A 22127-nucleotide genomic window follows, 5' to 3' on the forward strand; every position below is an offset into this window, starting at 1 on the left:
TTTATATAAAACATTTTTATTTAGAATGGGAGGTATTTTATTTCCCCACCAAACTGATAAATACTTTACACAACAGGCAAAGACAAAGGTGTGAATATAGTTTTTTGTTTTAAAGAGGTTACAAAAATGTTTCATTTAATCTCTTTGGTGGCTTGACCACAGTTGGACCACACACCAAAACAGATGTTCCTACTGAAAGAGTATTTCAAATCAAAGTGGGGGATAAATAGACAACAGCAAAGGTGTCCAGTGGTTAAAGAAGAATTTAAGAAATGAAACCTCTTTAGCAGTCAGCTAGGAATAAATAACACTGTGATTCTTAATTATGGAGATCTTTGGGTTTATCCTTAGATCCATAGCCAGGTTGCTGTACTATTCCTGCCACAGTCATAGAAAATAAAGTAACCCTGTAATCATGGGTCACACCTTTGGCGTCTAATTAGAGGCCATTAATCTTAGACACAACAATACATAAATGAAAGACCAGCAGCCACATCAAAGCTGCATTGGCTGTTATCTGGCATGCTCCGTGGTGCGAGACCAGTAGAAAGGAAAACGATCCAGATTCCTCAGAGGATTTAACACTGGTGCGGATCCTCTCAGACTGCGGTTTGTTGGAACCCGTTGGACAGGAAACAGATGGGAAACCGCTTTTTAGTGTGCAGTCGGACAGTACATATACCTCAGGCCTTGTCTTCTGCTTTACAAATATTCAAACCATTTTAAGTAGCAACACTTGGACAAATTTGTGGCTTTAAGCGTATACATTCATTCTTCACCAACCCCCCCCACCCCCCACCCTGAGGGTTGCAAGGAGCAGATGGCAGTCTTTTGGCAAAGTCACGACACGCAACCTCAGCTTTCACTCTGACCTTTGCCCCCCCACCCCACCCTCCTGTCCAGTGAACGTGAGGTAAACATGGCCAGTCATTTGCATTAATGTGTTTGTGTGAGTCTCTTCATCCTCCCCAAGGCAGGAGCAGAGGCAACACTGATTCATACCTCAACAGATTTGGTCCAGGTCTCAATATCAAGACACTTCCGTCAGATCTTGACAGCAGGGGGTCTTTTCATAGAACAGGGATTTGACCTGCACCTTCGACAGTTCCTTGTTCCCTTTCATATCGGGGGGCTCTGCACTTTTGTGGTGCAACGGCCGCTCCCCATTTTGAAAAGGAAGTTCTCTGTTCGCCTGCTGCTGTTGCTGCTGCTGCAGCTTCTGTGTCGAGGACACCGGGATGTCTACAAGGTGGCTGGTGTGGATGAACCCTGAGTGGGCCTTATTCACACCAAGCTGTTTATCAGGTTTTTTTTCTCTGGGCCTCCTGTGGCCATTGCAGGAGTCACTGTCCCCCTGCTCACTGTACAGATCCAGGGTGTAGCCGTTGACCTTGCTGGCAGAGCTTTCCACCACACTGGTACGAGTGGAATTCCTGGTGCTGCCACCCTCAAAGTGCTCCTTGCGGCCCAGGATGTTGCGCCTAATTATCTTCCGGAAGGTGCAGCGGAACTCCCGTATACGGTAGGCATAGATGAAAGGGTTGACCACGGAGTTGGCATGAGATAATATAATGGCCAGGTACATCACAAAAGGCAGGGGGCGGGGACAACCAGGACAGAAATGGGTGAAGCAGTTGATGATGTGCAGAGGGAGCCAGCAGACGGCAAAAAGCCCAACGATGATGGCCAGGGACTTGGCAGCGTGGACCTCCTTCTGTAGGATGGTGCGGGACTTCTCGCCATGGACAGCCTTGAGCTCTATCTGCTTAAGCTGGTGCCGGGCAGCCATGAAGATCTTGAGGTAGATGCCCAGCATCACGATCAGGGGCACCAGCACAAAGGCGAAGAAGTTGAAGTAGACCATGTAGTCCATGGTGACCACCTCCTCAAACAAGCATTTGATCATTAAATCAGGGCAGCCACTGGAGCTGTTGATGGCCTTGGCGCAATTGTTCCACCCCAGCATAGGCGTCAAGCCAATGATGATTGAGAGAACCCAGCAGATGGCGATTATCCCTTTGGCACGCTGGCTTGTCACCAGACTGTTGTACCTGAAACAACATGGAGAAAAGCTGATGAATTCCTGTAATCAATACAGAGAACATGTGGCTTACTAAGATCACAATGAAGTTACAGAAACTGCCACCTCTCTACATGAATGCTAAAATATGGCAAAAGCCACAAATGATGAGGTAAATGGATGTAATGCAATTAACTACTTTGTTTTTAGGTTTGTTCTCTGCAAACATTTTAATGTTATGCTGGCTATTTGTTTAGAAGAAAAAATAAATACTGAGACTGAGAAAAATATCTCCCTTAGCGATTCTAGGATGAGTGCTACTGAACTGACACTTTACCATCCATCTGCCTATGCTGGTATGAAGAAAAAAATATTTTAATAAGGCAATGTCCTATGTGCTTTTTCTGCAGATGTCTGGTAATGTGTAAATGATTACACTTCATTGTCTTATTAAACACATTTGCTTGCTTCGAACGTGTCTAGCCACACAGACACCCAGCTATTTCCCCTTCATTTCATTATTTATTAGATCAATAAACGTAACTTTGAAATCCAGTTCCAGTCTATCATCTATTTCCATCAGCGTTCATGTGTGAAGTTCAGATTATCTCTCAAGAAAAAACTCGATCCGTCTAAATCCAATCACAATTCTCAGTGCACATTTCAAACTCAGGACATGGTTTAGGTCTCCTATATATCCTCAAAGATTCCCATTCCACGCTTTTAGATCTCCATGTGATCAGTGGCTTCAATATCATTATATAGAAGTAATTACAGAAATTGTTTGTTTATTAATATGCATAATTTCACAGGAGATCAAATTATTTCCAGTGAGCACAAAACAATATAGTAACTTAAATAGCATCATAAAGGAGACATTTTAGCAACATTTCATGGAGCTCCCTAGAGTCATGAATACAAAATACACTATAGAAACAAAACAAACTTCTGTGCCTGCATGTTTTTTTTTTTCGTTAACTCAGTATGAGCTTTGCTCAAATTGGCTTTGCTCCTGAAAGTGACTGGCCTGTCCAGTAAAGTGAAGTGAGCTAAACCAGACACTTTCAAAGTTAAAAACAAACAGTCTTAAAAACATCAAGAGACCAGGATACCAAGCACTAATCGGAAAAGGTGTTAATATTGCTATCCTGCTATTTTCCCCTCTGATCCCTTGTTTAGACTCAGTAGCCTAATCAGTGGAAATTAATTGGATGCGGCCTCAGACCCAGACCAGTGATCCATACCAGCTGGTAGCCAATACTGAATCAATAGCATCTATGCATTATCCTCTAATGGAAAAGACAAGTTTAATGCACTCTTCCAGCTTGCCTTTTTCTTTTTTTAACATGCAGAAAGTAATGAACATTTACAGAACCATAATGATAAAGAAGCAAGAATAAATTTTACCACGGCCCAAGACACGGGCAGCAGATATATGGATTATACCCTCCAAGCATGGAGAGGGACTATATGATTAATTTCACACTTAACCATCGATGAAATGCTGCTGTCCACCCTCTTGGACTAGCTTCAGGCAAAGCAGCATTTCCACACGACCTCTAGCAAAGCCACTGGGTAATGTCCACCTTCATGTCCACCAGTGCATGGACACCCAACACATTTTTGAAGGTTTAGCACTACCTTGGATTGCTTGGCTGTAGAGCCTTCAAACAGAACCATGTTTTTCAAAGCTATTATCATTCTATGAAGTTAGTGTGACTAGCAGTGTGACAGGATACCAGTTCAATGAACAAAGAAACAAAGTTATTCCCATGGACTCTTGATGGAGAGATCTGTACAGCGTGAAATATCAAGACCAGGCAATGTCCTAACTCTTCAGCTGTACTTTCCTACCCAGGGCAAAAACGGATGTTACATGCTGTAATAAGATCCAACAAAAATGAATGTTGTAGTATAATGAATGTAACTAGATATGAGCCATCAAAGTGCAGATAACACAGATTTATTTCCAAATAAAATTACAATGCTATCAAGTGCTTTTGTTCTACACCACGGTGAATCTTTGTGCTAATCAGATTCCAGACTCAGGCATTAGATGACTGTGCATTATTCTATCTCCCGTTTCTTCGGGTTGACAGGAGACCAGCATGACGCCATTGTATGGGAAGACAGTTGCATGCGTTGGGCTCATTTTCTTCCCAGCGCCTGGCTTATATCAGCTCTTTAACTCGATTTAAAAAACATTTCGGGGACTGCAGCTGGTATCCCTTGGTGACGCTGCCCTGCAAGTGTAACCCTATCTAATCGTGGGTCTCAGGTTCAGGTTACGAGGGAGCGTACCTGAGCTACAAGTAGGATTGGTCCCTTGAGGAGATTTGCACACCCAAATTGGAAATGAAAGAAAAGATGTCAGTTTTGCAAAACTCAGCACTCATCTCAGTGGTAGAGTGCCATTTTTTTTTTCACCTCCCAATCGGTCTGTGTGGGAAAATAGACAGAATAATGCCAGCCGATCGAGATCAATTCTGCCGTGCAATGGCCACTTGAGAGGCAGGGGTTAGGAATGGTTGCACTAGGCAGGATTTAACATCCACACATTTCTGACACAGCTGAAATAAAGAGAAGTAAAGCAGTCTGGCGTGTGTGTTGTCAAAATGGTAGTTGTATCGATTAAGACCTGCCAAGAATAATCTGCCAGTGGATCTTTTACACAAATCTTTCAGAGAATAGTGTATTTAAGTTCCGACAGAGGTGGTAAAGAACAGTGTTTAATGGGAATGCTGAAAAACCAAGTGAAAGGTGACAAAGAGCTGAACCGATCCCAATCTGTCATCACACAGGTGTCAAAGCAGGACATGTCTGGCTATAGCTTTACATGGAACAGACACTTTAAACAGATCGGCCACTTAACAGTTGTGCCTCTCCTGCATCTCGATTGAACTGCTCTGGCAAACAACATAGTGTCATTATGGCTTAGAGTGGCAGCTGAGCTTAAATAATGCCAACTTTCGATAAATACAATGAAAAAGTTACAGGAGATTTGTATTTGAAGCGAGTAATATTGCTCTAATTCATTTTATCTGTCTGAACAGATGATGATTAATTTATTCAATTTTAGTCCGTCCTTGTTTGTAAATGACAATTACATCACTTATTTGTAAGCTAACTAAATAGTCTAAGGGAGATGCGCACTGACCCACTGACATAACCTTGGCATACACATATTGTTATTAAGAGAAAAACTCATTTTCTCAATTAAGACTAGGAAAAGCGTCCCTGGGCCAAGACCTGGACCAGTTCAAAAACACTGACTCACCTGTCAATCACACATTCCTCAAGTTACTGGTGCCACAATTACATAAATTTCTTACTTTATTATAAATTATATATTTTGTGCAGATTTTCGATGATGGATTGAAACTCAGTTCTGTGGTCCTAAAGTTGTTTTTTTCAAATTAATGTACACTTGTTTTAATAAAATAAAAATACACATATATACACAATTTGAAAAAACTGTTCAGAAGAGAGATCTATTTTCAGTTCACCGCTCAGACATTGTGGGATCGCAGCTGAAGGTTTTGGCCGCGTCCAGCAGCATTTTCTTAATGTTAAAGTTCAAGGGTTGGCTCAGAATAAACAGTGTGGGCCTGGGGGACACAGAAAAGTCAGACACGAAAGGCCCAAAAACCAATGGGAAAGAGAAAGAATTTTGTGTAAAAAAACAAGTTACGCTTTGGTAATATTTTCCCTGTTCCACACTTCACAATGGGAGAATTTTTTTTTTTTTAGCACAGATGTATTGAAAACCCTCCAACACAATAGCAGGTTCAGGAGAATTTATCTGTATTAAGGGTCATCTCAATACTGTCATCCCCCTGGAATCCTCTTCAGAAGTGAATATGGCAACGGGACAGTCAGCCCTGGTGTGTTTCCAATAAACTTGAAGAAGATCAATTTGTGTGTGGTTTCTGAACATGTAAGACTAAAGAGAAAGTTCAGATCTATTACTAGTCTTTAACAAAAAGCAAGCATCTCACAGTCCTTGGTGTCCTATGAGGCTGCTGTACCTAATGCACCTAATGCGAGGCGCTGATCTACCCATTGCTGGAGTGATTTAGCTTTTGAAATGCCACCAGTAAAAAAAAAAAAAACCTAAGGAACGGCTTAAAAAAAAATAAGACTGAGAATCCTAACAAATGAAGCACAAAGAATATTATTTTTTTAAATTCAAGAGACTCTTTTATCTAAAATTATTCTAACTGATTGATTGAACTCAAAATCATCTCTAGACTGGTTTAATGCAGTGTATTAGGTAAATGTGACTTACTCTTCAATTGAGGATCATTATTGATATATAAGTGTGATGCACTATTGCACAAATGATCAATAGTCTAACTCTATAAAATTGTCTTGCTAAAGGGTGGCTTTGTACTCTTAACAAGTTTCCATACCTGTTGAAAAAAAAACTTACTAAATTGTGTGCTGGTGCCTAAAGTGTATTTTGTTTTTTAACCCTTGTTGGGGCCAATTGCTGGCAATGAGGGCTGGGATGCTATGTTGAATGTTCTGTTTCAGTTCTTTTGACTTTTTAGAAAAGCTAAGGGTCTAATGCCATACATTTTTCTAAATTAGGGGATGCAAACTATCCACAGCCAACATTATTTAAGAAGCTTTTAACTTTCAGTTCCTTCAATAGTCTTAAAACAGAACAGATGGAAGAAGAGCATGCGTGCAGTTTATTAAGGTAAATAAAGCTGCCTACATGTTAATTTTTTTACCCTGCTTCTGAAAGATACAGTAAACAGTTTCAATCGGTTTGTAAAATAGATTACCAGGGCGGTGTACGAAGATGAGAAAGTGAAATGCGCAAATGACCTTAGCTATGGTCTGCATAATCTATTAAGTCTGAAGATTGTTTGATTTACTATTTCTCCTTTAGGGAAAAGCTATTTTTATTTTCATGAAGGAAATCAAATTTGATCCCCAATTTGGCATTCACTCACTCACAAGAGGTTTAGCAATCAGCCTGCTGCCTGACCCTGCAGGACACACACTTTAAACAGCGAATTGCCCACCAATAGTTTTGAACCCCTCCATGTTTCGAATTGGTCCTCTTCTATATAGGTCAGGCTGACATGGTTAAGTGCTGAGGAATGTGTCCGAGAGGTTCGAATGATAAACAGAAGCCGCCGTGTTTATAAATAAAGGATTCAATTATTATTGCTTAAGAGGATATAAATCAACAAGAATAAAATTGAAAAATCGGATTCAGTGAATTATGATCTTGCAATTGTTGATTTATGTTGATGATCTGGGATTCTCTTATGCCTGGGAAACTATGGGCGGTAATGTATTCATGCCATTATTGACCAAATTGTGAAACCGGTGAGCAGCATACTGTAAACTTTTTTGTATTTTGTAACAAATCACTGTGAGATGTTAAACAGAACAGTTCCTTTTAATACCAATTTGAAAACTGTAGACAAGAAGGCTCGGCGTCTCCTTTAAAGTGACAGCACATGCAATTAAGTCAGAGAACAAAAGGCCACATAATAACCTGTTTAAAGTGGAGTTGAGGATCTTGATGAAATAACACTCGCAATGCATGTGCATGGCCAGGAGTCAGTGAGAGATCAGACTCTCATCCACCACAAATGCCTTGTGTTGCTCATTTCAGCATTAGATCATCAGTTTCTGCAGTTAGCTTTGAAGAATTGAAACAAAGATCAAAGCAAGACACGGGGAGAAACTGGTGTCTTCCAGTACCTCCACTACAGTGCCAAAGTTTTGCAATAAATCAGGGGGGTTCTTTAGCCTTGAGAGGCATTGAGTTTCACCCCTTTTGAAAAAATAGTAATTACTTAATCTGTCCCACAATCTCCAACACATGCTGTTCCTCCAGTTGCTGACACCTTTTATTGGTGTTGTGATGGCAACACTCAAATATATATATATATATATATATGAAAAAAGAAGTCAGTGGCTTTCTGACTTCCATCGCCAACAGAACAAATGCAGGCAACCTCAGATTCTAACCAGACCATCTGTCAGTGTGCAATCTTCAGTAATGATTTGAGAAATGCCTTGAGGCAACAAACTCTTTGGATTATTTTCAAAGTGCTAATGCATTGACCCTGCAAGGTGGCATGTGTTTGATTTGAAGGGAGATCACCCTGTTTTGATGGATTTACAGTATAACATTGAGATCTCAATGCTTCAGAATGGCTTGTGTCACTAGGAATATCCAAAGGTTATAAAGAGGTATTCTCCTGGATTAAGGCTTCAAGTATGTGGTGCAAACACAACTGTTGAGGGACAACAATGCAGATAAGTGTACTGCTTTGGGCTTTGTAACAAGAATGGACTGGCAACCTCGTAAAGGGGTCAGCATCTGTAAAAGTCAAGGGAATTCAAAGCCAACACCCTCAGAGGGAAACGAGCTGGAGGGTATCGACACAGACTGTAACATTCCAAATGCCCATCTTATCTGTTTTCTACTGTCCTTCTCCCACCCTGGCCACAGACGACCCTTCAAGCAAACTGAGAAACGGCTGTGCATTTGCCTCCTAGCTAGGAGCAAAGATAAGGAGCCTTGCCAAGCCCTCCCAATCCCACCCTTATCCAAAAATGTCTATAGGTCAGCCTGCTACAGGATTTCAGAACAGAAATTGGAGGCATATCAGATCCAACATAAACAGGATCTAACTGGTTCAGAAATGCTGGCCCATGGACCATTGCTGGTCAGCAGCACATCTGGCACTGGCCCATGATATATTTTGTCCTGCACCCGATCACATTAATCACAAATCCACAATGAAAATCCCATAAAAAAATCTGAAAAGAATTCTAAATGCTGCACGTGTTCTATATTGGTATTGCATTTTTCATTGGCAATTGCATTTTTCTTTCACCTTGTATAAGTACCCGTGTTTCATATGCAATAAAATGGCTGTATTGTCCATATATCGTTCTGTGATACTTTAATACCACACATAGCTGGGCTACACTGTTAAAATGATTGGCAACTACTGTTCTAGAGGATCCACTACACGATCCTAAAGGATGCTTCAAGATTATATTGATATGTTAAAAAATGCTACATTTTCATCAGGATTTCTGAAAAGTTCTGGAAATCCTGATGAAAATGTAGCATTTTTTAACAAAAATGTCTTTGTAGCGTCCTGTAGCATATGCATCTCTCCTTACATTCCCTCCTGGCCACACCAGTCTTGCTGGGCCCAGAAGCCTCGCTGTACCCCTCTCCGATCCCCTTCCTCCTTTTCCACCCTGGCCCCTAAGTGGTGGAACAACCTTCCACTGAGGTCAGGACCGCACAGTCCTTGACCTCCTTCTGGATAAGAGCTTTCCCAAAGGAAAGATAATGATCATCATGCAAGTCCTCTTACCTCAGGGGGATCTTGATGGCGATGTAGCGGTCGATGGCAATGGCCAGGAGGCTGAAGATGGAGCTCTGGGTGAGGACCAGGACGAAGCAGGCTATGAATAGGCAGCCATGGGGATAGGCGCAGAAGCCGGTGCTGATGGTGATGGCGAAGGGGATGGCCAGCAAGCCCACTGCGATGTCAGCCACCGCCAGGGACACCACGAAGAAGTTGGTGATGTTCTGCAGATTGCTGTTCAGACACACGGCCCAGCACACCAGCACATTGCCCAGCACCGCCAACACGGCAATCACCAGCTCCAGCACAATGTAGATCAGGGAGGCATCTGTTAGCATGGTGAGGCAGGCGGCATAGACATCAGGCAGGAGTGATGGAGCCTCGCTGCAATGTCCATAGCTGCAGTTCGACCCGGAGAAGATGAAAAAGTAAAAACAAAAAACCCACAAGACTACCTCACCATAAAGACGTGAGAATCAATCTGAGCGGCCTGAGAGAGTCGATCTGTTTTTCTACTGCATTGGGCAGGGCAGCCACAGCATTCCAACACAAGTGGTCCTTCCCAAGATTGGCTCAGTAGCGTCGTCCAGCAGTTTCCCCAAAGGGAAAGCGATGTCAGTACAAGCACACTGTGGCTTAAGAGTCATCTGTTTCTGACACTGTACGACAAGACACTTGTAGCTTGTCTGGCACTTTACCAGGATACAAAGTTGTTTTTTTTCCCCTTCGTGTGTCTCTACATCAGTTGAGGCTCTCTCTTACGTTAGATGCTGTAAGCCGGAACAAGATGTAGTTTCCAATCCTAAAAAAAAAGAAAAGATAAACCAAAATCACCTGGGGAAATTATGAACACTCAAAACAGAAACTAATTTAAAACAGTGGCTTAAATACTGTAAGTATTTGAAAAAATATATGTTCTTGAAAAACTAGGGGACTTTTGATCACAAAAAATGCCCCAAAATGTTACCACCCTCAAAATTACAGCTTTACAGCCTTCAGCATCAGCTTCAATACAGCAGCTTCTTATGCTTGCCTATTAAAATGTCGTTTGTTTTCTCCAAGAGCCTTTGGGAAATATACAAGCGTGGCTAGCACTTCAAAACACTTCATTGGAAATGCACTTCTTTCTCATCTCCTCCTGTTTACTGTGTTGCTAGACAAACCAACTGGACCTCCTTGCTTTTCCTGATTATTTTCATACAGAATTCACAAGAAATTGTTTCACCACAAGTATTTTAAATGTCCAAGGTTACAGCCCTCTCTCCTCTCCTTCAAAACAAAACTATTATATATATATATATATATATATATATATATATATATATATATAATCATTACTCAGATCTCATTTCCCTTTTTTAATTTGACATCTTTTATAATCTTTACGAGTCCCCTATTACCTTGTGTACACTTCCATGAACGATTGCTTTTATTTGGTGATAGAGCTTAGGTTACCACTTTCCTCCAACCATTCCTGTCCACATGTACAGTGAGAGGTAGTGGTAGAACAAAGATGTGCCCTGAGCTTCCCAAGACACTTTCCATAAGCACATCTGCAGAGAGATTTTGGAAACCTGGGAAAGAGTGCAGCTCGGACAAACAGGAGAGAATACCAAGTAGGAGTTGTAAGCAAACGGCAACAATGAGGTATGTAATGATCTACACTGATGAGCAGGAGAAGCCTTGGCTTTCAGGAGGCTGTCAAACAAAGAGCAGATTGATGGCTCTTTCAGTGGAGTGTAATCTTCAGGTTAATGGATTTCACTCGGTCAAACACTAAAGCTCCCTGAGGCTCGATATGGAGTGTGCGAATAAACTGAATAGATGTAGGCTGTCGTAAACCAGAAAGGCGTCTATTTTGACACGCTAAGGAGGTTCTCTCTTTTTATTTCAGGCCGAGGACCTCTTAAAACACTGCTGACAGAACCAGGACATTATTTGGGGGATCACTGAATGCAAACTGAAGAGGGTCTACTATGACAGTTAAAGAGGACGTTTTTTAATTGGACACTTGGTATTTATACTTTATAAGTAAATCCAACAGCTTCCCTTACAACTACATCCTCAGATTTTAATATGAATAAACCACTGGGATAACTGCTGTATGTCAGAATGTCAGTATGGGTTAGGATAGGTCAGGTCTTAGTCAACATCCTCATAGGAAATGCAGTGGCTCAGATTTCTCAGGGACCTGCCTAGATCAATATCAACATTTCCTGGGAGGGTAGTACACGGGCATCCACTGCAGGGAACATATGTAAGAAACATAAATATAATAATGCTTAAACAATGAATAAACATAAATCAAATAGCTCAGGAAGCATCTGATTAAAAGAGCCAGTGTAGCAATTAACATTGGTTGCAGGCATGAGATTCCACCTGCTACTTCCATCAGCTGAGCTCCTGCACCACACTTGCAATGAGAAAAGTTTTGGTGCCCACACCAACACAACCAAGAAAAATGGGAGTGTTGCTTACCTATGAAAATGTAACTCAGAGATCAGTTAGATATTATTTTTGATTAAGTAAGAGAAAGATGTTTAAGTACAGTGGGAAAGTTCTTTACTGTCTTTTAAATCAAATTAAGGCAAAACATCATCATGCCAATATAACCCCCAGCTTTAAACTTTAGCATGCAAAGAGGAAGAGAGAAGTAGAATATTTTTGCAATATGAAATACATTTTGCAAAACAAAAAACAGGATACAGATAGCTGCCTTTCAGTATGCATTTTATTGTATATTTCGTGGCCTACAATTTGGATCCATAATAAGTGATACTGCAAAGAACCAGAAGGGGTTAAATACATTTTGGTAACAGTTGTGCAGAACAATCATTTCCAGGAATTGGCCTTTTTCAATTTTATTACTGTACTCTCTGATGCCTGGCACTTTGGGATGACAAGTTATTAATCTCCAGAATGGGGCTCTTTGAATAAAGCATTTCTGAAAAACACATTTTCCATTCCATTTGTTGAAATTTGGAAAAACAAAATGGAATAGTGCCGCATGGACCTGAACAAAAAAGTAATTCCCAGGCCAACTGCTTGATTGCTTAATCTTTACTTGAGCTAGTATAAAGTGATCAATGCTAAACCACATTAGTCAGATTGTGTAAGAAAAATTACTGTGGTTGAACACATTGGTGCGCATTCCCTTTATTTCAACATATAAACATTCAGGATGCAGGTGGCATAAAAATAGAACTCCACTGCTTAACTGTATGGGATTAAGTTTCATTAATTAAAGGTGTGCATTACATTGTCCACATATACAGCCTGGTGACTTGTCCTCATTAGTGTGAAATTACCGATCTTAACTATTATATAATTAGGAGTCTTGTGTCCAAATAGACAATGGTCTGCTTTTCAAGAAGCTTCTTTAAAGTGAGAATACTTCAGTAATTGCCTGGATTTACATAATGCACTGCACTTTACATATAATTGAGCATGATGTGCTCTATAGACCAAATACAACAGGCTTTCTGTGTTGGTTTAGAGGTCTGGACAATTTCACGTCTCCCACTAGTTTGCTTGCAAAGTAAAATGACCAGGGGGGGATTCTGTTCTATATTAGAGATACTGAGGGGGAAAAAATGAAAACTGAAACATAATTTCTTGGATCTATAAAATACTGGTATTGCTTGCACTGTCAAATGAATACATTAATCATCTCCTTTCCTGACAGAAAATGGAAAGCAAAAGATCGGACAGGATTTGAGATTTTTCACTGGCACAGAAGAACAAAAACAAAACTATTCAAAACAGAGAGCAAGGGACGACAACGCAAACCTTTCTTTCTTTCTTTCTTTCTTTCTTTCTTTCTTTCTTTCTTATACGAATATGTAGTCTGGGAGGTCCGAATATTGTTCATGTGATTTACAATAACAAGAATGTCTAAAATTAAAAAGTCAAAGACCTATCTTCCCCAGTAGAACATACAATTAGTTTAATTGCCCATATGCAGAGGTTTCACAGATATAGCAGCAGTTGTCCGATTAATGCAAGCTATTACCATTACTCAATGGCAAGGTGCAAAACATATCACCACCAGTTTTCTAGAAGGATCTGAGGTCAGAGCAGTAAGTGTGATTTAAGCCATCAGAATATAAAATAATCCGGTCTAAGAACAATTAATCTAAAACATTAATTTACAAATTACAGGAAAACACAGTGGATGTAGAACTGGGATTCAATCAAACAGTTTTGCTTTCAGGGCATTAATACATAAAAATGATAAAAGTGAATGGGTGTTGTGTGTTTTTCATTCCGAGTTAATTTACCTTGGCCTGTATAAGATTTTCAATGAGTGTATGTTCACATAAACCAGAGGAAGGCACTCTGTTTATCTTGTTTTTTTGGTTGTTAGTAGCTAATCAATCCCAGAATTTTGTCTAGCCATTCTTGTAGGACTCCTGGGATTTAGCTTCAACAACATGACCGGGTAATTCAGTGCTTTAGTGCTCTTAAATTCCCCACTCCTGTCCACAGGATCTCTCACTGTTGACCTTGAAGCAGTTCACTGACCATATATCTCAGGATGTGCAATACTTCAATCAAATCCCCTCTTAACCTCATCTGTTCAAGATACTTGAGATATCTTTAAGATGGGTGTGACATGGGCCCAGGTACTATGCTGATTACAATTATCTACAGGAGAGTTTTGTTCAGGATGAGTCATTATTTTGTTCAAATAAGTTATTTAAATGTATCGGGTTTGTTTAACACCTATAGGAGCAGGTGCAGGATAGGAGTGATAGAAGTAATGGAGTTTATTTGGCCTTAAGCCCCTCCCCATATAGTGAATGGAGCCAAGGAGCTGCTGCAAAGGAAGAGACTGGGGAGGGATGTTGTTTGTAATGTTTTAAGAAAGAAGGAGCGTGGATGTGGGGCCATATGAAGCAAGCTAGTGACACAAAGGAAAGGAAGCTTCTTACATAGCGTTTAGGACTATGTGTGTGCGTAAGGATGTATCTGATTGGTTGTGCTTGGAGCAAAACAGATGCAGATGTCCTCCCAAGTTTAAAACTCCATGTGACTTTGTATTCCTTAGTGGATTTTTTGGTATTACCAAATAAATCCATCCATCCATCCTGCTAAATTCTCAACTTAACAAAAGATTGTGAAAATGTTGTGGGCTTCCTGTGACGGTAGGAAACAAGGTCAGATCTGGACCTAACTGGTTCCAGCACAGAGCCCATGTTTATCAAGGAGAATTCCCACAGTGTGGGCTGAATTCATTTCCGATGATACTCATGGCTTCAAAAGATAGCAGCTGCTGTAGGGTGCAGATAGAAGCCACACATGAAACAGCATTTCCATGTTGTGGGAGAGAGTTTTTGTTTGCTTAGCCTTTTTTTTTTTTTTTTCTCTTTTTTCCGATATTCCTGGAATTTGGGGTTGGTGTTCTAAGATTGTTTTATACGATACGCCATGGAAGGGACAGACTAATTCTACACAGGGAAGAGACCCTGGCCTATTCAACATGCTGGAACTTTTGAAAACCCTTAAGAACTAATTATTATTATTATTATTATTATTATTATTATTATTATTATTATTAGTGGAATTCTGTAGCGGAGTTTGGTCATTTTTACAAAGTAAGAAATTATCCTTCCCTAGTTTAAGTACAAGCTAAGCAACAAGTCATAAAATTCCCAGCAAAATTTGATGAAAAAAATCGCTTTTAACCATCATCTCCCCCTGATATAGCTTGAGCAGCTGATAAAATAATCAATAATTGAGAACTATATTTAGCCCCATCAAGAGCAAGGCTTTGAAAATAGATACTTTGAAAAGAAAAAGGGAATCTTAACCTTTGGTCATGAAATATAGGCTATATTTAAACACACACTCAAAAGGACATTTTGAAAGTAGAAAATCATCATATCAGATTTTGTAGCATAAGCACATTGAATTTATATATACTATACACACACACTATATATGTATTTATACATTAAATACTTCAAGGTATAGTTGTTTATTTCTCTTGATTTTAAAAAAATGGATATACTGTAATTTACAGTATATCACTACTAAAGACAAAGAAAGTATTAAAAAGTGTATCCTGTACATCATAAATCCAAATATCTACTTCTTCAGCTAAGCAGCAGTACAACATGGCAAACAGTGACTCAGTTGGAGGAGAATCTGCATGATTGCCACAAACAGCGTAAGGGACCAGAAGAGCCTGCGTGATAAGAGTCGCCCCCTCCCCCCACGGGTGAGCAGGGGCAAACCGCAGCACGGATATTCAGCAGCGGCTGGGAGGTGGCAGTGGTCTCATTAAAACGAGCACAAACACGCTAGTCAGCAAAAACAAAACATGACAACCGGAGGGCCGATAAAATGAGAAACTGAATGAAAAGCAGATGCAGCCGGGAGCTCTGAGGAGACTTTCCCAGCTCTCCCTTTGGCCGAGGGGCAAGGTCCACTCATATGACCTCATTTTTGTTCAAGAACTAAAACAAGTCATAAATCAGTGGCTGTGAGCAGGGTACTCACTTACAGGAAGCCTGAGTAACAGTAATACCGTGACATGGGGGGTGTTATGTGCAGGGTCGCACATAGGCATATCTCTCTCTCTCTCTCTCTCTCTCTCACACACACACACACACAAACAGACAAAACTGCCGACAGCTGTTAATTTGTATATACGGACTTAAACCTTTACAGAAATTAACAGGGGGGGCAAGTTCAAAAGTTCAAAAGTTCAAAAAGTTTTTTTAAGCCAGTCATTTTTAAATAAACATACAGGTAATATTGGGAGACAACACCATGCACCAAACCGAGCACACTCTACACCACATGATCAGGTGCCTTGGCCTTGAGTGGACATGTACGTAGAGGGCTGATATTTATACCAAAGACACTGAAGCACAGTTGTGTAAAACTCTGTTCAATATCACAGGGTAAGGTTGTATTGAAAGTTTCATGTCACACATTCACCAGACAGCTAAACTTCCATCTTGACCACATAAGTCTGTAATTGAAACATAAATACCACATTGGTATTAATTTTCAATATTCAAGGTTGTCTTTTTTCACACTTGTTTTTAACTCGATGCTTGTTAAATGCATGGAAATTACTCTGTCATTGGAGTGCTACAAAACCATTTGGGGAAAGGCTGTGTTATTGTGCTTGTTTTTTTCTGATTTGTTTTTAATGACTTTCTGGCAAGAGCATGACAGCAACTGGAAACAAATGGGAGCCCACAGTTTGGATGAGGAGTGTGTTTTGGTCATGTATTGTACAGTAATGCCACAATTCTGGAAAGTGACATGTGAAAATCTTCCTAGAGTTTCAAATCCTTTGGCAGCAAAACAGTAAACAGTAGAACCATTTGAAAAATAAATGTCACGACATCCAAGAATATCATTATTATTCGGAAAACAGAAGGCATTTGGAACACATTTGGAAATGTGAAACAGGTAAGAAAGCTTTTCTGCATTCTACAATAGACCTTCCCTTTCTGTATGCAGTCTCATACATAACGTCTATGGTAGGGATTTATTCAAGTCCAGGATCTTCTATACTTCATGATGTCACTATCTACCCTTTGCTTATTTGTCTGATGAGTTATTAATTGACTTGGTTACCTCTAAATGATCATTCAGCAATTATGGGTCAGTTGCTAGGCTTTCAAATCTCCCTTGTTGTACATGGGTTGTTGTTGTTTTTTTTTTTTACTCCGACTCAATACAATTCGTACACTTACACACTTATAGTCACCAGCTTTTTTCAGATACAACTGTTAGAAACACATCCACAAAATATTGCAAAAGCTGATACACATGCTATAAATGGATTAGGGCACAACCTTTAAAGAACTTTGGGAAGTTTATAGGCTGAGTGTAAACAGGTCATGGTGCCTGCTTTGGTCCTAAGGTTTTTATGATCTGGAAACCAGATGCGATCTCTTCCATTTTGCGAAAAAATGGTTGGATTATGTAACTGTGAAATGAAAAAAGATGTACAGCAGACCTACAGCAGTTCCAGGTCAGTTAGCCTCGGCTGGTTTAAACCACCCTGAATCACCTTCAAACTCACACAAAGGCCAGTGTCCACCGCCTGTGATTTACAACAGACAGGTGTATGAAGTGCCTAGGTAACAAAAAATTCAGAAACATTTCCCAGTTTTGCTGCAAGGAAGGATTCTCCAATAAGGACAGATTTAAACTCATCACTTTGTTATCCTTGTGTTGGGGATATGTGGAAAAAACATAAAACGATCAAGTGTGGCCATAACCAACCTTGTGATAGGAGGTGTAAACTCTTGCAAGCTTTAGCTGAAGAGTTTGTATAAATGTTTATTATTCACAGTGAATGGAGAGAGAGCAGGGGAGGAGGACCCTAACCTAAGAAATATTTCTCCAACATGTAATAGTGAGCCACACTTTGGATTGACCTAAACCAGAGAGAGAAAACACCTCTGTTCTTTCTAATGCAGTAAATGTCGACCAAGTCTTTCATTCAGACTGAGCTAGATCATTCTCCTTCTCCACGTGATTGCTGAACTTATCTCCAGAAGCCTATATTTGCAGTGACACACAGGGAAAAGACTTCCTGACACATTCATTACTTTAAAAGGAGACCTATGAAAAATGTGATTCTCCTTAAACATGAAGTCTCCTGGAAGATCACACTCCCTACTATTCTTCATTAGTCTCAACCTTGTCTGTTATGCCAACACAGTACAAAGCTTTACCCAGACATTTTGACTGGGTGTTTAAGTGGTCAGATCATCAGTCAGTTAAGGTTTCCATTTTGTGGGAGCACCTGTTTTTCAAAATAATTTCCTTCAGGAGTTTATTTCCTAATTCTTCACATGCTTTTCATTATAAAACTTCTTCATTGACAAGTGACTTCAGCTTACTCAATTCAATTATATAAACTGCAATGCAGACAAACAAACCCACAAAAACAAGGACAACTTAACATTTAAAATAAAGTAAACATAACATTCACTATGAACCCAACACTAACATATCCCAAACCAACTGTTCTGTCTATACTTATGGTGTAATATCAGTCAGTTAATGTTTATGGTGAATATCCTTTTCTGCTCTGTAGTGACCCCTAGTGTTAGGACTCTACACGTTCTTCATGAGGGACATAATGAACTTAGACCATGTTTTGATCAGCCTATACATGTATTAAGTATAGCTGGAGTTAAGGAGACATTATGTACTAGAAGGACTGAAATCAAAAACAGGTGAACATTCAAGATTTATGATATTGGCGAAACAATTGATTTTGCTGTGACACGACCAATTGTCATCACTGTGTGCACCTGGGCAGAGATAATATAGAAGAAATCAAGTCTTAAATCAGTCAGAGGATAAATAACAAACCGGAATAATCTTAATAATTGTGCAAATGTTACCTTTTATCAGATGACAAAATCCTCATCAATGATCAAGATATTAGTCAAAAATATATACATCCAAGTACCATGTAAAATACACAAACAGACCACACTGGACTGATTGTAAATCAAACTGGGTTTTGGAAATTACTTTAAAAATTCTTGACCACAAGAGTTACATAACCCTAAAAGTAAATGCTTTTGTCTACATCTATAGAAGAAGAGACTTGATTTAAAAAAAAAGAAAAAAGAAAGGGTGCATTTTAAAATTTCCAAGAAAACAAACACATCATGATATTGCCTAAGTTTCTTATTCTACATGCTCTTCAGCACTTTTACTTTTCTTATACATGGGAAGTGACAAATGATGCAGCTTATCTTTTAAGTACACCAAGTATTCCACTGAAGCATGTGTGTGTGTTTGAAGATTGAAGATTTGTGTCACAATTGAAAATAAAAGTGGTGTGAGTCCTCATTAATTAATATATGCATACCACTACATTAAAACAGCAATACCTCAAGAACATCATCGGAGTTCTGATGTTGAGCTCAGGAACCGTAACCCTGTTATACAAGTGATTAACATCAGAACTCAGATTAAGTGCACGACATATACAGGTGTTAATGCTGTGGTATTCATATATTAATTCATGAGGAATCACACCATCTTATTTTAAAGTGTGACCAAGATTTGAAAAAACTGGAAAGACTAATCATTCAACTATTTTCAATAGCTGGAACCCTTCAAATTATAATGAAACATGAACATGATACATCAGTTCATGGTAGGTTAATTAAGAGCTGTAAGTGTGCTTTTTGTCTGCTGTTAAACTGCAGTAGTAGAAGAAGTTCAAATAGATGCTACCCCTTGCTGGTTGTGTGATTAAGTTTCTTATATATATATATATATATATATATATATATATATATATATATATATATATATATATATAGTATAATAAGGATGAACCTGTAACTCAAAAGCATCGTGCGGTCATAGATTATTTGACACCGGACAACACTATCAATATGTGGTGGCACATTTCCTTAGGTTAAGTGTATTTTAGCATCTTCAATCTACGATTCTTTCCATCGTGGGAAACATTACGTCATCTGTTGCGTTAAGCGGCACCTTGGCATCCAGGGAATTGCAATCAACCAACAATCCATTTTTATTTTGTATACAAACAAAATCTCCTATGGTTCCACCAACATAGCCTATGTGTTTGAATCAAATTTGAATCTATATCAGCGCTCTGTATTTTGGCGAGCTTGACGGGACACAAGCAGATTGTGGTTTTAGGAAATAAGCACTGAGTTGATGAATGCTTTTGTTTAATTAATTAAATTATTGTTCTCATTGGTCTGTCAAATTATATGTGTAATTCAAATAAATGTTTGCATATAAATGACTGACATTATGACCATGTCCTGCTAAAAGTGAAGCTCAAATAGCCGTCAAAACCGGGGACAGGAGAATATATGGAGAGTAGCGGTGCAAGGTTTAGACCCCCGTCTAACTGACACAATATAACCATACATTACAAGCCTCTAGTTAAATGATCACTCTTTATTAAACTAAATCCATTATCGAATAACTGTGAAGTTTGCGGTGTGAATACTTCCGACTACAACGCTGGGATTATATGTGGGGTTTGTAACCTTTATTTCTGTGAGATTATACATAGAAAAACTATTAATGGTAATATGACTATGCAGAGAGAGTGTATCAGTATATGCTAATATATATGTGTGTTTATATAGATAGACAAATTATATAGGCTTTATACATGAATTGTACAGTTTTAACATCCACAAACTTGCAATTTAATAGTATACAAACATATTTTCACCAGAATTAAGACAGCTAAAGCAAAGTTATTTTTGAACTTTTATTTTTTGTTTGCAGATTGCCATATTTCATGCCACCAGTTCATCTGGCGAAGAAGGCTACGCAAAAGTCTTGGCGACCGTATAACGCCTCAGCAACAAAATAAATACATATGCATAAGTTACATATTTGCCCTTTTAAAACTAAGCCTTCTTTAATCATTTACCATTACGATGCAAGCAGTTTGGTGCAGCAAACCCCCCAGCAAGTTCCCCTTATGCAAATACATATTCCACTGCTTCCAATTCAACCAGCTCAGACACTTTGTTTCTATTCGCTTTATCAGTCTTGGTTAGACAGGTCTTCTTTGTATCTAATGAAGTAATTGGATATCAATCGCTCCCCGTGCTGTGTCTGATCATCACAGGGACACTGATATAAAGTAGCCGCGCTCAAGCATCATACACCTTTTGCTGGCAACGTAATCTACAAGCCAGATCTCCCTTCTGTGAATTGTAATTTAAACCACGATGGGACCATTAAGCACTACGTGTTTAGACTGAGAACTTATTCCAGTTGAACATCGTTATAAGATTTTAAACACTTTCTCATTTTGCTGCAGGAAGAAAATGAGCTTTTCAAAACATCGAATAAGCAATGCTTACTGTATCTGTCGTGTTGGAAAACGGATCATATATTGTGTTAAACATTTCCCGACGTGCAGCACTCAACTGAGACGCACACTTCACATCGATCAGTCGTGGTCACTGTGATCGGGAATCAATCGATATCAAACCAGATTGATAAACGCACATACATACCTTAACCTCAGTAAGGATGGTTACCCTTTCCGGTGCAGCTCCCGGTGTCCCGACATGTCCATGATGAAATGGTTGGGGGGTTCTCTCACTTTCGGGGAGCAAATTTCTGTAGCCTAAATAAAAGCACTTGTCTATAGCCGGGTTTTCTAAGTCGCCGATGCAATTGTTTGCAGTTTTTCCCCATCTACAGGTGTTTTAACAGGAGAGCAGTTTTCCATTTTAATTCCACCAAATTCTTGTTGCATGTCTCCCTGTAAGTTAGCATGTAATTAGTGCCTGTCTTATAATCCTGCACTAGATGCGCGTGCAAGCCGATATAAAAGAAAAACACCGTTTTAACTCAATAGTCGTCCGCGATGTGAGCATCTCTGGGTGTATTTTCTATACACAGCTGTATTTCCTTCAGTCCCGAAGTCCTCACTCGGACCTCCTCACTTCTTGTGGTCCAGTTCCCGAGTTTCGTGCTCAGAAAGCAGAAGGTTTTTGAAGAAAGCCGAGGCAGCCAATCAGAGGCCGAGCCCCGCGCCTCCTCAGATCACTGGTCGCATGCGTGTGGCGCCGAGGTGCGCAGCTGTGCGAAGGGACTCGGCAGATCTGCGCAGACGTGCGGAAATCGTGTTGTAACATATGCACAGCCACAGGCAGACGGCTGCGTTTGCATGGAAAGTTATTTGACTGTGAAATCACGTAAGAGGGAATTTGCAAGGATGTATCAGGGCAGCAGGG

The 22127-nt window shown here is 39.7% G+C and overlaps 1 protein-coding gene across 1 annotated transcript; it reads right to left on the reverse strand.

Annotated features, from left to right (window-relative positions):
* LOC136712813 (adenosine receptor A2b) lies at positions 1-21900 on the reverse strand. Its single transcript, XM_066689601.1, has 3 exons — positions 21402-21900; positions 9388-10183; positions 1-2051 (listed from the first exon to the last, which is right to left on the reverse strand). The coding sequence occupies exons 2-3, from the start codon at positions 9717-9719 to the stop codon at positions 1031-1033; spliced, it is 1353 nt and encodes a 450-aa protein (XP_066545698.1). The 5' UTR covers positions 9720-10183; positions 21402-21900; the 3' UTR covers positions 1-1030.
* Between the last annotated feature and the right edge of the window lie 227 nt (positions 21901-22127).

The sequence above is a fragment of the Amia ocellicauda genome, chromosome 17 (genome assembly GCF_036373705.1).
Source record: "Amia ocellicauda isolate fAmiCal2 chromosome 17, fAmiCal2.hap1, whole genome shotgun sequence".
Lineage (NCBI taxonomy): Eukaryota > Metazoa > Chordata > Actinopteri > Amiiformes > Amiidae > Amia > Amia ocellicauda.

Coding starts and splice junctions, on each gene's coding strand:
- LOC136712813 (XM_066689601.1), bottom strand. CDS start 9,719: ATGCTAACAGATGCCTCCCTGATCTACATTGTGCTGGAGCTGGTGATT. Junction 2,052..9,387: donor GCCATCAAGATCCCCCTGAG/GTAAGAGGACTT, acceptor ATGTTGTTTCAG/GTACAACAGTCTGGTGACAA.